At 47.3% G+C, this 16,841-nt stretch overlaps 1 protein-coding gene across 5 annotated transcripts in view; it reads right to left on the reverse strand.

Moving 5' to 3' along the window:
- The window catches only part of LOC121685167 (signal-induced proliferation-associated 1-like protein 2), a 105,328-nt gene that overhangs the window by 23,065 nt on the left and 65,422 nt on the right, over positions 1 to 16,841 (reverse strand). For all 5 annotated transcript variants that reach the window (XM_042065527.1, XM_042065525.1, XM_042065522.1 and 2 more), the window contains exons 9-14: positions 16,655 to 16,841; positions 9,366 to 9,623; positions 4,237 to 4,389; positions 2,456 to 2,565; positions 2,176 to 2,258; positions 713 to 1,170 (exon numbers count right to left, since the gene is read on the reverse strand). The exon at positions 16,655 to 16,841 is cut by the window's right edge and continues 88 nt beyond it. In XM_042065527.1, coding sequence (XP_041921461.1) covers positions 713 to 1,170; positions 2,176 to 2,258; positions 2,456 to 2,565; positions 4,237 to 4,389; positions 9,366 to 9,623; positions 16,655 to 16,841 — 1,249 coding nt within the window. The remainder of the gene's footprint in view (positions 1 to 712; positions 1,171 to 2,175; positions 2,259 to 2,455; positions 2,566 to 4,236; positions 4,390 to 9,365; positions 9,624 to 16,654) is intronic.

A 16,841-nucleotide genomic window follows, 5' to 3' on the forward strand; every position in this document is an offset into this window, starting at 1 on the left:
CCCATCTCTGGCCCCCCTGCTGAGGGGCCCTGCTGGGCTGCTCTCCTCTGGAGCCGCCTGGGCGATGACACAGGCCATGGCTCCCCGCATCTCCCCCCTGATGTGGGGCTTCATTGGTCAGGGCCGGAGACCACCCCTTCTGTACCACTACCCGGCCATCTGACCTCGCTCACAGCTGGGGCCCTCAGGGCCACAGCTGTGCAAAAAGGTCAGCAGAGTGTGTGTGTGTGTGTATATGTGAGTGTATATGTGAGTGTGTGTGTGTGTGTGTATGTGTGTGTATGTGTATGTGTATGTGTGTGTGTGTGTGTGTGTGTGTGTGTGTTTATGTGTGCTTATACATTGAAGCTCAGTGTTTACCAATAGAGGTTCTATGGGTATGGGTAATGTATATGGATGCAAGAGTAGGTCTGTTTAGGAGTACATTTATTGATAGCATTTAGTGTGTACACACACACACACACACACACACACACACACACACACACAAAAGCAAAAAAGGGGGCAAATCTCCCCTACAGCTAGGATCAATGGCACTTTTAAAACAGATCCATCGAAACAGTCACATCCAACACAGACAAATAGTATTGACCCAGAACCACCAATGTCCCAGCATTACACTCCATCCCATCAGTGCCCATCTCCATCTCGTTCCCCTCTCTCTAAACCTCAATCCCCTCCCACCCCATTTCTCCCGTGGACCTCCTCTCACCTGGAGTGGGACGACAGCTCGCTGAGGTCCCCCATGCTCCCGTCGGTCACGTGACCCGCCACGAGCGCGGCCGCGTAGCCCTGGGGCAGGTACAGCTTCCCTCCGTGCTCCTCGCCTGGCAACGCTGCGCCCTCCTCTCCTCCTCCAGCCCAGGACGGGTGACCCTGCTCCAGCCCCCTGCCTTGGAGGGCCACACGGGCACAGGCGCCCCTTGCTGCTGCCCCTGCCCCTGCGGCCGCTCCTGCCCCCGGCACCCCGGCCCCACCGGAGGAGGGCGGGGGCATGCAGGGCGCTGTGTCGATGCCGCTGTCGGTGGACGCGCCCTTGATGTAGGTGAGGCCCAGCATCTCGGGGTCCATGAGGTCACCCGAGCCAAAGTGCTTGTCGTCGCTGGTGCTGGAGGACGCGTTGCTGGACAGCGTGTTGCTGCTGGAGTGGCTGGAGTTCTTGTCGCCGGTCTGCGATGCACATTGTATGCATCCAGACACAGACATAGGCACAGACACACACACACACACACACACACACACACACACACACACACACACACATTAAACATAAGAACAACACAATTGCACTTAAACAGAAATTACTAACAAGTAAAACCAAGTCAAAAATCCCAACCCATAAATCACTTGGAGCAATAGAGGGTTCATGAAGCACTCCTAACTGGAGGACTATCCCTAACCCTCTTCTATTACGTTAGACCTGTGTCCCGCGGAGTAATTACTGAGGGAAAACAAAGCCTGGTCCTGAATATGAATTTCAGAGCCGTTCGAGCAATTAAGGCGCCAGAGACAGGCTTCATCAATTATCTTCCTAGATGAGAGCTCAAAGCCAAACGACACAGGAGCTCCACTCTTGCCCTGTTTCCAAACTACCATGGAAATATGACACCCCTCACAGAATAGGGGAGCAACAATTTGGAATAAAGAAAGGAATAACCTTTCTCTTTTGGCAGAGCGAAGTGTGTGTGTGTGTGTGTGTGCATGCATGTGTGGTTGTGATATTGGAAACCTGATTGCCAGCCCAGAGCGATTCCTCTAGCCTGTGCGAGGTAATTAAGAAATGGCTAAATTTAGCTCGGACTCCTCCGCCTACCCCTCTCCACCTCCTGCTTCTCTCTCTCTCTCTCTCTCTCTCTCTCTCTCTCACCCAACAACACCCATTAACTCCTGAGCCAAGGGGCATCTGAATCATGAATCTATCTGCAGGAGCACAATACTCATCCCTCATAGCCCCTGACTTCCTTTACATTAAGAATGCATGCTAACGAGCCTGAGCCATTACATTTCCAGATGCACAGATTTGGAACACTAGAGGGCAACTACAGCAGAGAACTCAGTGTTCAGAATCAAAATGGCAGTAACATGGCATATTGACTCCAGTTAATCAGGCATCCTGTATATGTACACAGTACACTGATGCACACATGCACACACAAACAGGCAGAGAAGACATACACGACTCAGTTTGTTGGGGGAGTCCTTGCCCCTCTCTTTGAGGGAGTTGAGGATCTTGGTGGAGGGGATGTGCCATTTAGCCTCTGAAACAAAGGACAATGCTGTTACCATTTATTACATTCACTACCATATAGGGAATTTATTAATTCAGTAAATATCTGTCTTATGGAGGGCATTTGCAATCAAATTCACACTGAGCGCAAGGATGCGAGTCCAGTCCAATAACCGGATCAAAGTATGTCGAGGTTCATTCTTCTGTGGGCGCAGACGCTGGACTCACCCGCAGACCTGGTCCGCTCCAGTGTGTGCTCTCTTTCCCGTAAGCCCTCTCCCTCTCCCATCGTGCCTTGCCCCTCGCCCGCCCTCTCGTGAAGCACTGGGGACTGGCACCTATGAAGGTCATGACACACACACACACACACACACACACACACACACACACACACACACACACACACACACACACACACACACACAGTCAGAGCATGCTGAGAAGGACCCAACATCATTCCTCTAAGTGCTCTCCATCTTGCTGTGACCTGGCACACTGGTCAGTGATCAGTGAGGAGACATTATGTATTAGAAGGACAATAGCAGCTTTTTCGTTATTACAAAGGCATGCTCTGGTATTTCTACTCTGAGTTCTCTGTGTGCTCAAAAAATCTGATTGCGTCATATGGACGTGACCGATATTAGATAGCATGAGACTAAGCATATTGTAAGGTAGACAGGGACTATACCGTTATACACTGTTTATTGTGTTTAGTTGAGATTACAGGGATTTATAGCTAGGGATCAAAAAGTAGGGAATGTTATGTCCGAGTGGATGGTATTTATTCGCCTCTTAGAAATGGGATTAAGTGCACAGATCCACAAATGGGGTCATTGACTAAGACCTTATGTAAAAGCACATACTGTATACAGACACATAATCTTCTGATATGAAAGTAAATACATTGACATCAGCACACTTTACACTCCACAAACCACAGTGAATTATGATCGAGGTAAAAAACATGAAGGACATAGGTCGCTTCAAACATTGAGAATGATCTGCAGGAGAGGACCAGAGAGGAAGCACCCCTCTATCTCAATCATAAGCCTGTTTTCCTCTAAGGCAGAGAGACAGATGAAAGGCTCTCTTGGCTCCCGTACCTTACGACGCATACTCGTTGACATTTAAACTCCACGGCAGATTAGAGCTGCCCGTTTACCAGCCGTTTTTTTTGGCGTAGTGACCACTTGATAAGGTTTGATCTTCTCCCATCATCTCAAAGTCTGGAGAGGCCGAAGCGTCACGCCTCATGAGCCACTGCACATGCACTCCCTCTGAAGAGCAAGCCCTCCAACACCCCCCTCAAACCCGTCTCCCTGGGCAACGACCCCTGACCTCCGCGCACGCGTGAGTGCTGGAGTTTGACCACCGACTCACGGAGAAGGTCATCAATGCCTCTCTGGCGCTGTGTTTGCACTGCGTTAATGAGTGTGAGAGACTGCAACCCGCTCGCGTGGGTTTGATCACTTGACCTGCCTGTCCTTGCGTCTCAGGAGTCTTCTAGTGTTTGCACAGCTGTGAAAGCATCGTGAGCAGGAGGACGTTATTCCCAAGTGCTGCTGCAGGTTACGGACTAAGCAGATAGACACTCAATTAAAGAGTTTAGACCATGCCTGAACCCACTGAAAAGCCTCTAGAAATAGCTTTCTTTTCCTGCACTAGATACAATCAGGATGGACAATTTGATCAAAGATGGCTACTTCTATGCTTCAGCTCATTTTCTCCATATGTGCGTGTGATGTGAATAGTGTGCCAATGAGTATGCGGATATGCCTGTGCTTGTGTGCATGCGTTGTATACATGCCTATTATATACCTTGTGTGTGTGTGTCTGTGTGTGTGTGTGTATGTATATACTGTATATATATGTGTGTGTGTGTGTGTGTGTGTGTGTGTGTGTGTGTGTGTGTGTGTGTGTGTGTGTGTGTGTGTGTGTGTACACTGTATATATATGTATGTGTGTGTGTGTGTGTGTGTGTGTGTGTGTGTGTGTGTGTGGGAGCATACCCATCATATCCTGGCTGCTGGGCCCAGGTGCTGCTGCCGCTGGGCCCGGGGTCGCTGGAGGAGGACTGGTTGCTGGGGGAGCTGCGGTAGTGCTCTCTGGGGTCGCCCTTACCACACGAGGCCATCTGAGGGTGCTCCACGTCCTGCATGGTCCTGCAGTCACACACACAGAGGAGGGAGAGAGAGTAAGAGACTGAGAGATGTCGAGAAAAAGAAAGACAGAGACACGTATAATCCCTTTAGTGACCCATCACATGGGTTAAGGGCTCCTAAACAGATTACTATGCCGCCTTACCTCAGCTATACCCATGCCATGAAAAAGGAGCACATAGCACAATCACATAAACACACAATAGCAGGTAAACCTACTACCATTATAATAAATTGAACACAAAGAAGGAAAGAATGATGGAAGGTAAAGAAAGAAAGAAAGAAAGAAAGAAAGAAAGAAAGACAGAGACAGCTGGATGAAACACAGGAGAGGAAATCAGAGAGAGAGAGAGAGAGAGAGAGAGAGAGAGAGAGTCAGACAGAAAGAAGAGGAAGAGTGATGAGGCCTTGATTGACTGTGCAGATGTTTTGCCCATCATGCAGTGTTACAGGGCAGAGCGGGAATCCAGAGTCAGACTCACTCGTGCCCCACTTAAAATAAACATTAACTACCCATAAAACATCGCCTGGGCGCCGCTTCAGAAATTACACTGCAATTAAAGTGTAACATCATAAAATGCATCTAAATAGCAAAACAGTGCTTTAAATATCTGTATCTGTTGTAGCCATTCCAGGCATTTTATAGCCTTTTCGTTAAGCACTCCCTAAAGTCATATAAGAAAAATGATGATGGACTTATGGACTATAAGATACTGCTAGGCTTTTGTCTATTTTCCACTGAACAGTGACAGTAACAACAGCAAATACTGTAATTATACAAGTCTTTGATGATACCAATGCGCCAATACCAATCCTTCATAAGCTGTTAAGAATGGCAAAATGTCATGGCTGAGAACTTCTGGGACCAATCTGTGTCTGTCTCAACAGTGCAGGTCCCTGACTCCCTGAGTGACGGCAGCCAAACACCTCATCACGAGGGACCGCTGAGCTCCGATACTGATAGCAGCCAGCTCACGTCCTCTTCGCCCGCTCACAATCAGCCTGCCCGTAAGAGGACAGGAAACCATGGAAATGCCATGCACATGTGACCGAAGGGGGGAACCGCTCGCTCTCTCTCTCGCTCGCTCGTTTCTCGCTTGCTCCCAGCAGACAAGCACACCAGATGCAAGAGTCCTCCTGTCAGCAGAAGCAGCAGTGGTTCGGCTTTGAGGGATCGTCTGTCTGTCCGCGCACATGTATTATCCAAACCTTCTGAGCTGTGATGGGAGACAGCACGGTACCAGCACCACCAAGGTCACAAGTTCCGTTCAAAGGGGAGCCCACATAGTAGTACTACTAAATGCGGATTAAACCGTTCCAGCTGTATAAGACACTCAAGATGAAAGACACCTGCTAAATACATTCACTCACTATTCCTATACAGATGGTGGAATTGGTACGATCGGTCACAGGTTCTTGACATGTGCGTCCCGTTACGAGTCCTGACCAAAGAATGTCCTCTACTACCACTTTCATTAATGGAACACTTAAGAACTCTGCAGTGTACAGGACACTGTGTGCCTCCATGCTGCTGCATAAGCCACTGCTTACAGTGGGAACTTAAATGTCAATTAACACAACCTGTTATGTCTGCTTGGAGAGAGTAGAGAGTGAAAGAGAGAGAGAAAGAGAAAGAGAGAGAGAGAGAAAGAGAGAGAGAGAGAAAGAGAGAGAGAAAGAGAGAGACCTTTGTGAGGAATTAGACCAACACTGCAGGGCCCTGTTGCAGTGGCCATTAGTGTTTCATCTCCAAACAGTCAGGATATAAAGCATGTTTTCCCCTGCTCTGAACTGTTTGTGTGTGTGTGTGTGTGTGTGTGTGTGTGTGTGTGTGTGTGTGTGTGTGTGTGTGTGTGTGTGTGTATTTAAGTGTTTATGTGTGGTCCCAAGGGGAGAAGGTGGGGGGTCTGGTGTCCAGGAGCACTCCCTCTGCCTGGGAACGGAGCAGACTGGACCGTCCCTAATCCAATCAGCCAACACCTTGCACGAAAAAAGGGAAAACGTACTGGTCTGCTTGCACTGCCATTTCTCTCTCTCTCTCTCTCTCTCTCTCTCTCTTTCTCTGAGGTGTTTCTGTTCCCACCCAGACCAGTCCTTTAATGGAAAACAGCAGCTGCTTTTCTGTGTCTCTCATGCTCTCCTCCCCTCCCATATCTCTCTCTCTCTTTATCCTCCAGTACTCTACTCTCTCATGCTCTTCCATTGCTGTACTGTATATCCATCTGTCTGTGCCTTAATTCCTTGTTTAACACCCCACCTCTCGTTTCCCCAGCTTCTCCTTAATCTACCTCCATCTCCCTCTTTCTTTCTTTCCCTCTTTCTTTCTTTTCCCTCTCTCTTTCTTTCCCTCCCTCTCTCTCACAAAGGCATAAAGACCTGGGGAGGCTGAGCTGAATGGCCTCTTCCTCTCGTCCAGGCACTTTCCACAGTAGCCCTGGCACTCTTGGTGTTCCTGCCAGACACACTGCATCTGGAGTCAAAATATCAAACACAATTGGGTCTCTACTCACAGACACCCCCTCACCTCAACCACCTGATCTACCCCCCCCCCCCCACACACACACCTCAAAAACCGCCCGATCTGCCCCCCACCCCCATGAGGAGTCAGGCCTCCGACTCCAGATGAACACACACTCCTAGCTGTCAGTCACATCTGAAGCCAGGGGAGATGTACTATCTCTCTCCCCATTCCGATCCTCACAGATTTCACTTCAAGAGCTCGCCACGCATGAGGGGAAACACGCTGTCGTCATTTCAGGACACTCTGGCAGCTGCTACACATATGCACGAACCCTAGGCAGCCTCGCTCGATCGAGGAAACTCGCTGCACGCTCCGATAGCACCCGGGGGAATATGTGCATGCTATGTAAAATGCATTTTGCTGGAAAATAAACAACCGAATGCCGATAATTGCTTTTCTCCCTCTCTCCTGCTCTCTCTCTCTTTCTCTCTCTCTCTGTCTCTCTCCTCGCTATATCTCTCCTGTGCATTCACTTACTCTTCACCATTATTTTTTCACTGAGGCTCTGTCCTTCCCTCGCCTGTCTCTTTCTCTCTCTTTTCTCTCTATCCCTCCTTTGTCGCTCGCTCTCTCTTTCATCGTCTGTCTCTCCTACTCTCTCCGTCTCTACTCTATCCCCCCTGTTCTCTTCTCTTCGGTCCTCTCCGTGGAGTTAGTGAGATGCGTTGGGCAGGTGCAGGCGTGGAGAAGGCTCTTCCCCGCCCTGTCTGTCCTTCCCCAGCTCCCAGCTTGTTTCATGTTTAATTGGCTGTGTGGAGTCTTCTGCCTGTATCTGTCACCTTCTGCCCAGGAGGGGGGGGGGGGGGGGGGGCGCACAAACCCACCCTGAGACTCACATGGACTCCCTGATTAGACCGTGAGATATCTCTCCAGCCTCCCCCCATATGTGCACACACACACACACACACACACACACACATACACACACACACACACACAGACCTATTATCTCTCTAGTCTGACAGCACGCTCGACATGGGGGCCGTTCATGGCTAGCATGGGAGAAAGGTCACTCTGACCACCATGGAACTTGGGAATGAGAACAAATGACTGTATTTAGATGTGGGCGAGAGGCATTAGAAACAGCAACCGAGAGACAGAGAAAGAGAGAGAGAGAGACAGAGAGCGATAGAGGGAGAGAGAGAGAGAGAGAGAGAAAGCGAGTGCTATCCAGAGGAGATGAAGACAGACAAAGACATATTGAGAAAGCTGTATTCATCCGATTGATCATACATACTTGTTCCTGGTCTGTGACAACCAAGTGCATTATGCACTGAAGCATGAAGCCTGATTGGGTTAGCAGGCAATTCCAGGACTAAATGGTGAAAAGAGCGCTCCCTTTGTTCCCTGCCTCAGTTTGTTATTATTCTCTCTGCTCTTGTCATTTTTCATGGCTTATTTCCGTAACCCGGCAGAGAGGATGTATTCTGGGGTGTGAGGCAGTCACTCTCGGCTGTTCCAGCAACGCTCCAACAAAGGGGGTTTTCACAGGGCATATTTAATATTTCAGAGGGGGGGGGGTGGAGAGAAAGAGAGAGAGAGAGAAAGAGAGAGAAAGAAAGAGAGATAGATAGGGAGAGAGAGAGAGAGGAAGAGAATGAAAAAGAGGGAGTAACTATGTGCGGGAAATAGGCCTCAGGCCAACATTTTCTCAGAGTTGTGAAACCGTACGACGGGGAGCTCAAAATGTATGAAACAAAGTATCTACTTGACCATCTGCTGGCGAAATAACAGACTGTCCATTTCACCATTGGCCTGACATACAGTACCTTAGATCTTAGAGATTATGAATCACCATTATTAATCACTATACGGAATTATGAAGTGTTTTTACATCTCAATTTCCCCCGAGTTTGAAATCAGAGTTAGAACAATAGTACATGGTTTAACACAAATGACTACACGTCAAAAACACCATGTAAAAATTCAAATAGTGACCACATTTATAAAAATAACCCACATCATTAAAACAGCCCCACTGGCATAATACACTACTGGAATAAGTGCCAACTGGCACAAGACAAGATTGTGGCAAAGTAAGGAAGCTGATTATTGATTATATTCAGAGTGTGTGTAACTATATGTGCACAGCATGTGTATGTGCATGTGTACAGTGTGTGTGTGTGTGTGTGTGTGTGTGTGTGTGTGTGTGTGTGTGTGGTAAAAGGGCATCAGCTTGTGCATGAAGCATCTGTAAGCGGAAGTAGGGTTGCAAAGGGGCGGAAAATTTCCGGAAACTTTTTTTTTATTTATTTTTTTTTATCCTAAAAGCTAAAAACGTAATATTAAGTTTTTGGCACTCAACGCATGGGAAGGAAAAACGTAATATTACGTTTTTGGCACTCAAGGAGTTAATTCCCGTATATTCCCGTTAATTCCCATGGAAAGTTTCCAACTTTGAAAATTCCCGGAATTTTGCAACCCTAAGTGGATGTGAGTGGGCCACCGGTGGCTTTACCTGGGCCCGTCGGGCAGCTTTCTGTCGAAAGAGGTGCTTCGTGGGATGGCGGAGGACTGTGTGTGCTGCAGGATCTGCTGACACTGCAGCCGCTCAGGGCCCTGGGTGGGCGACCCGCGGGGCAATGCCTGATTGGCCGGTGTGGGCACGCGGTGCCAGGTGGTGTTTCGCTTGAAGGGCGTCTTATACTCGCAGGGTGTGCCCTCGCTGTCCAGCTTATACTCCACCATGGGGATGCGATAGAGCTCCGAACAGCCCCTATGGAGTTGAGAGAGAGAAAGAAAGAAAGAAAGAAAAAGAGAGAGGGAGAGAGTGGGGGAGAGAGGGAGTAAGAGAGAGATAGAGAGAGAAAAAGAGAGAGTGGGTAGAGAGAGCGAGAGAGAGAATAACAGAGGAGTGGGAAAAACAGAAGTCACACAGAGTCAGTTAAACATGCCAAAATAATTTAATCCTGAGAGATTTGTGAAACCAACAGGAGCTAAAGATCACGAGAACAGAGAGGAGGAGGGAGGCAGAGGGAATCTGAGCAAGAGGAGCGAGAACGGCTTCAAGTGGGAATAGAAAAAAAGGAAGAAAATGGAGAAAGGATACAGAAAGCCTGAGGAAGAATCTGCACCCTGGGTTAGAAAACAGCATGCTATGGATGCCCTTATGGGTTCCAATTCTGCATCTGTGGCTTATGCTGTAGTGTAGTGTAGTGTCTTGTGTGTGTGTATGTGTGTGAGTGTGAGTGTGTGAGAGAGAGAGATATAGAGAGAGAAAGAGAGAGACAATAGGTAAGAGGGGAGAACAAGAGGTATCCTTTCTGCGATGTGCTTATTAGCATAACTGGGCCACGGGCAATTCACAGCAATTACACCGAGAAAGCAGCAGCCTAATCTATGTACAAAGACACGAGGTAACCTCTATATCAGCAAAATGTGTCTGAAATTGGCCGGTAGTCATCAGCTGTTCTCCCTGGCCTCCACTCGGTGTTATTGCTGACCGCGTTGTCGCAGGCGTGGCGATGGGGCCGGAAATAATAACAGCACCCTTGGCTGCAGCTGAATTACCCCATCAGCGCCGGCAGGACAAACTCACGCCGGCCATTAGGGATGTTTCGCTGAGCACTCGCGAAGCGAAACGATACTATAAAAAATAAATATGAGCGCTACGACGCCGTGTGTTTTGTTTTTGAAGCTGCAAAGAGCGGAATGAGGTGTGTGTGTGTGCGTAACAGTGTCAAAGAGAGAGAGATAGTGTTTCTGCTAGCTTGGGCATGGGGGAGGTAATAAAAACAGCTGAACACACATTCGCTGCCTCAATGGAGCCCCAAATCTCTGCTTAAGCGTCACTTAAGCCGGGGATGGGTTCCCCTTGAAAGCGCAGAGGGGGGATGCAAGACCCCCAGGCCTGCCCACCAGCTCTCAGGCCATTACATGCAACATTAATTTTTTTTTTTTTCAGGGCAGGGTGTGGGACAAAGACAGTGAGAGAGGGGAGAGAGAGAGAGATAGAGAGAGAGAGAGAGCACCACAGTGGGGAGAGATGACTTTAAGCAGCCTGAGAGCTCAGTTGGTGTTTTCAGTTTCCACATGACTTGCAGCAGAACCTCAATAAATTCTCCGCTCCTCAGTCAACACAAACCGCCTCCTTCAAGCCAAATCCCACCATCCATAACCAGCCTCAGCTCAACATCCTCAAGGGGCACACTTCTTTGTACACAGGGCTGGCAGTGTTTGTGGAGGTGGTGGAGGTACTGTAGGTGTGTGTGTGTACTGGGGTTTAAGAGAGCGGTGCCCTGGTGGTGAGGGACTAGGGGTTAGGATGAAGGAGGAGGAGGAGGTTAACGTGACCACCCCCAAACCCCCTGAGCTCAGAGCGGCCCTTAATTAAAGTGACCCCGGGAGCATTGGGAGCACAGCTCATATACACCTGAAAGGAGGGAGAGTCTGGAGGGGGAGCACCTCCTATCCTCCCCCTGCTCCTCCTCTGGATGTGGTTCTTTGTAGGTCATTGGGATCTACTGATGCTTGGCTCCACTGAAGGGCTGCACTGCTCTTGGATATGTAACATACTAGAAACCTAGCTTGCACCAAAGCACTAACCAATGACAGACCCACTGAATTATACATGGATCATTCTTATACAGTACAAAACAAAAAATACAATGAATATGGACAGACTAGGCAGTGAGACTTTCCATGTATGTGCATTTAAAGCAGGCAGTCATCATAAATACATGCATGCCACATGCCTTTGTTGGCCTGTTGGTGGCTCCATATATATTACAACAATAAAATGCAAATGATTTATTAAGGGATGACAAGGTTTCATTTACCAAATGCACAGGCAATTAAGTTAAATGGGTGCCACATCATATATCATAATATATATATCAAGCAACATATATAAACACCCTGTTTGCCACTGGTTATGATCACTTAGATTTGGTGTTGAAATGGAATACATTTAAATAAGTGACACATGAAGAACAGCAACTCACTAACCATGGATGCTGAATACATTTGCATAATTCCCCCTAGAAAACACAGATAGATTCATCTACAACCTCGTGTGTTGCCACTATCAACAAGCATTAACACAGTGTCAAAGAGCAACACGCAAACACTCGCTAAATACTCTAGCACAGCAGTTCACAGTGCTTGATAGGAGGGTGCTAACGCAGTCATTAAACAGATTAAGTGTGTATCCCTCAAGCCCTTTTGCCGTACATCATTAACTTCAGGAGGGGTTAAGCAATGTCAACAGGACGTCGACGGGAAAAGGTCTCCGCTGCCGCACTGCCCTTCGCATCTCATCGGCTCCGTTTAGGATCACTCGGGCTGCTGCCATGCTGTCGCTGGGCCACACGAGGCCCAGCGACTAATAGTTTATTAGTTTTCCATGTGTCAGTACACTCACTGTTGCAATACCGGGTCTACTGTACAAGCAGCTCTTCGAGAGTGTAGTCCTTTGCAACATAACTAAATAATCTGCTCTGAGGGGACCCACCCGCTGTCGAATCACTTTGCTAACACCGTCGAATCAGGAGAGCAGAGGACTTGGCCAGCTCCGGAGGCCCGATGGAATTTCAGAAAGGCTCTAGCAGAGAGAGGGAGACTGCATCCCCCTCCCCAATCCCCCAATCTCACCCCCCACCCCCCTCCCGGGTGTGAGAACAAATCCCCTCTCTCCAACCCACTGGGCCGGTCAGGATTGATGGAGCTGCCTTTTCCAGCCTCCTCTGCCAAGAACCACACAGAACCTCCAGCCTTGCACCGAGTCTGGTGTCACGGGGAAATTATGAGGAGCTCTGTCACAGGCGCTGGGGCTCACAGCGATAGCCGCGGTGGCTAAAAATAGCTTTTTCACGGCTTAATAAACACCAAATGGTTAATTTCACAAGGCCCTGTTCTAATTTGTGGATATGATCTCTCGCGCCAAGCTGCGCTGGATAGTGTAATCGACAAATGTATCACTCTTGGATAACATGAGCTTGAGTAGTGTGCGTGTTGTAATAGGCCGGAAGATTGCGGTGTACATTTCCCCAATAAACTGGCCAAGCTCTTAGTTTAACATTTAAATGCACATGACAGTTATTTTCCCACTGAGGCAAAACACATGCTTAGAAGCCTAAATTCATTAATGGCCTCATGCTTTTAGAGAAAGAGAGATAGAGAGAGACCTCATTTTGGCCAGATGAGCCAAAAGCAGAGGTCCTGCCATTGTTTGCCGCTAATAAATGTTTCATCAATAGACATTAATGATCCCCTGCTGATAGGTGTGGTCCTGCTGAGTTAACTTTTGACCTATCCACCATTAATATTTTATTGAATGCTGACAACACCACGATCTAAGGATGGCCATGACAAAGTGACTCATTGTTGCCCCATATCAATGATTATGAAGTGTTTGGATTCGCCTTATGACAAACACTCACACAAAGAGACACATTAAGGTTTCTATATCTCTTCTTCTCCTTCTCTCCTCTTATCATTGTAATATGATTATTAGTGGCAAAAATGTTTCTACAAAATCATTGAAATTTGAGTAAAAAAAAACAACAACCCATCATGGCATGGACAACATGGCAAAAATAAAAGTTGTATTTCATACACTTGGAATGTGGTCATTAACAAACTGAGTTTGGAAGGCGGATTTAGGATTGGTACATAATTCCCAGGCAGCAAGACTAAATTTAGACCAGAGCGCTTTATAACTAATGGTTAGTGACTGTGCTCTGGAGAGGAAATGGAAGTGATTGTGGGTTCCCAAGAAACCTGCTGGTCAGATTTGTTTGAGATGGATCTTAGGAACATAAAGCACACTTCAGTCAAAACACCAGCTGACCATATGTACACAATTTATACAGTAAAGGAACACACACACACACACACACACACACACACACACACACACACACACACACACACACACACACACACACACACACACACACACACACACACACACACACACACACACACACACACACACACAGCCTTAGGGATCCCCTCAAATGTTTAGCTTACTTGTAACCTTTGAACATGTAGATGAGCTACTACTAAACTGATAAATGTAGCTGACATAGAGTATATACTGCAGTATGTTGTTAATAGCTGTGTCCGGCTGTAAGAAACTGACAGCTTTACCCGCTTTTTAACATTAGCTTGATCAATGGGTAGCAGGTCAGTGCAAATGTTTGAAGCTTTCAGTAGAGTGACAACAGAAAAGGCTCTCACACTGAACAAGGTCAAAACCACATCCTTCTCCAGTGAAAATAATCTGTTCTCTACGCTTGCCTAATATTAGAGCCATATCTCATTTAGCTCCAGCTGGACCACCAGTCGAACCTTAAAAAGGCACAAGTGTCTAGGAGCTAGCAAAAATAAATCCTAATGCTTGGACAAGACATAAAAAGGAGAAAAAAAGGCTGAGGAAGCAAGATATGCTCTGTTTCTTTTCCAGGACTCGGTGACAACCAAAACATCGGCTTTTAAATGAAAACAAAAAAACAAGCCAAAGCATTTTGTGGAAGGGGGGGGGGGGGGCAAAATGGCCTCCCTCAAAGAGCTTCATACTTGGCTACACAGTTGTCTCCCATTCAGGAGTTTTCCCACTTTGGCTATTTCTAGTCAAGGTCGCAGTTTGAAGGGCACGGTGCCCTCATCCCATTGTTCCAGTGCTGAACGTTTTTATCTTTATCCTTCGAGCAGCGGTCAGCACCTCCAGTTTCCCACAAATTCCTTCTAACTGACATAATGGTGATGTGGTGAAACTAGAGCATTCATTGTTGACTGGGACACTTTTCAACTGGCGTTGAAGGGAAAAGAGGGGGGAGGGCTGTCTGGAGAACCCTTCAGATTCCTTGGATGACCTCTGGCTTTTGTAATTTTAAAAGTGACCAGGAGGATGAAATCCCTCAAGTGCTTTCAGATAACGATAATAAGTGGTGGACTCCTTACAGGGTTGTGGATGGTGAATGGCATCACTAATCCCACTTCTACTGTAGCTACGGATGCCAACAGTGCACAGTGGTTCAAATTAAGAGTCACAGCCTTTTGACCTGCTAAAGCCTTCAAGAGGATAAAAATAAATGCTAACCCTTGAAAGGGGTGCATGGTGCATTTCCGACCAAGTCTTTTCCAGATGCATACCGTGAGATAACAACCAGATAATTTTTGATAATGCTGCTTGCCCCCCATTTGTTTATCAGCTGAGGTTCTCACAACTGCAGTGCCTCTAGAGTGGGCTTCATCACACCACTTTGCACATTGAGAAGAGAAGAACTGGAACAGTTATGGAGACCTGCCTGTGTTTTTGAGTGTGCATGTAATCATACAGTATTTATGGAAGGTTTGTTTTGTCTGTGTGCCTCTGTGCAAATGGAGATTATGATGGCATGGCCGTGTATTATCACATATCACTCTAAAAGGATTATGGTTGGTTCAGCTCCACTCGTAGATATACTCTACACTGCAGCACCCAGCCTGGCCATGGTTAGATAATCTGCATGGAAAGCATTTCATTTCTTTTAACAACACCAACACCCTCGCCTCTGCATGTCCACCTTGTATCCTGATTCCATCATTATGCCATGATGAGATTTGGTCATTTCTATTTATTTGGAGTTAACTTGATAGCAGATCATTTTTTTTAAACGCTGTGTTCCCTCAGCTACTCAAAGGCTGACATGAATATTTCAGTTACGCATATTACTACTGCTGGAACTGTCCCGTGTTTTATGAAGACTAATTCATTTAAATCAGTAAATAAAGCAAATCCAGATTTAAGAAAACACCAGAAAACAGAAAAAAACATAGTAGCTTTATTTTCTTTTAATGTGCTTATTAATGCCTGTACTTGAACTGAAAGTAAGTCTGAAAAGTTAAAAGGAGCCAGACATGATGTCTCCACACAAGCTTACTATTATGCTTTCAAGCTCTTGAACTGGCAGCTCTGTGTTTGAAATATGACTTACTTACTACAATTATGAGAGCCACCACTCCAGTTTGCCAGGTTGAGCATGGGGATATCTCCCTTCAGAAACCAAACACTTCTGTCCTAATTGGCGGAACAAGGACCTGAGAGCACATAAACAGCAATCTGCTACTCGGTCTGTGCCGTTCGACGACGGCCAAAGACGTGTTCGTTCATTAATCAAGAGCGGGCGGCCTTGTTGTCATTAGCATGAAAACTGCTGACTGTCCATGTGTGTTAGCGGCTCAGCCCAGCTGGCGTGCACTCCTCGCTGCATTAGACCAGGCGCATTAGGGACCACCGCCCCCTGTTTGCATTGGGTTATGTTTAAGTCGAGTTCACTTGATATTAACCAATGGGAAGTCATTATAGGATGACTTCATTGATGAACATCATACCAATCTCCAATCACCTGTTTCAGGAATTTTTAGGGGACCACCGGCCCCTGTTTGCATCGGGTTTTGTTTCAGTCGAATTCACTTGACATTAACAAATGGGAGGACATAATAGGATGATGTAATTGATCTGAATCACCTGTTTTGTCACCTGCCACTGCCTTTATAAGGCCACACCGAGAGGTTCAGATTGACGATGTCGTTCGAGAATGACTTCCCATTTCTTAACGTCTTGTGTTTTCATTCAGAGAACTGTTGGCTCCATACAAGAAAATAAAGAGACTCTTCTCAACAAATAGCCCAATAGAGCAGGAAGGGGAAGTTCAGTGGGTTTCACTGCTGGCTTTAAGTCTGAGACACATCACTGTGGAAATGGGTAGCACCGCAATCCACAGCCCTTAGGAGATGTGGAGGTGAGGTTCTGACACCAACCTGCGGGGAGTGCCGTCGTCATAGGGCTGGATGATGACCACCTTCACCGTGACGGAGGTGCGGAGCAGGTCGATCATCTGCTCGTGGGTGAGCGTAGCCACTGCCACCTTGCAGATCTCCACCAGGCGGCTGCCCTGTCGCAGGCCAGCTTTCCAGGCGAAGCCAAAGGGCTCCACGTCGGCCACGA

This window comes from Alosa sapidissima, chromosome 16 (genome assembly GCF_018492685.1).
Source record: "Alosa sapidissima isolate fAloSap1 chromosome 16, fAloSap1.pri, whole genome shotgun sequence".
Classification (NCBI taxonomy): domain Eukaryota; kingdom Metazoa; phylum Chordata; class Actinopteri; order Clupeiformes; family Clupeidae; genus Alosa; species Alosa sapidissima.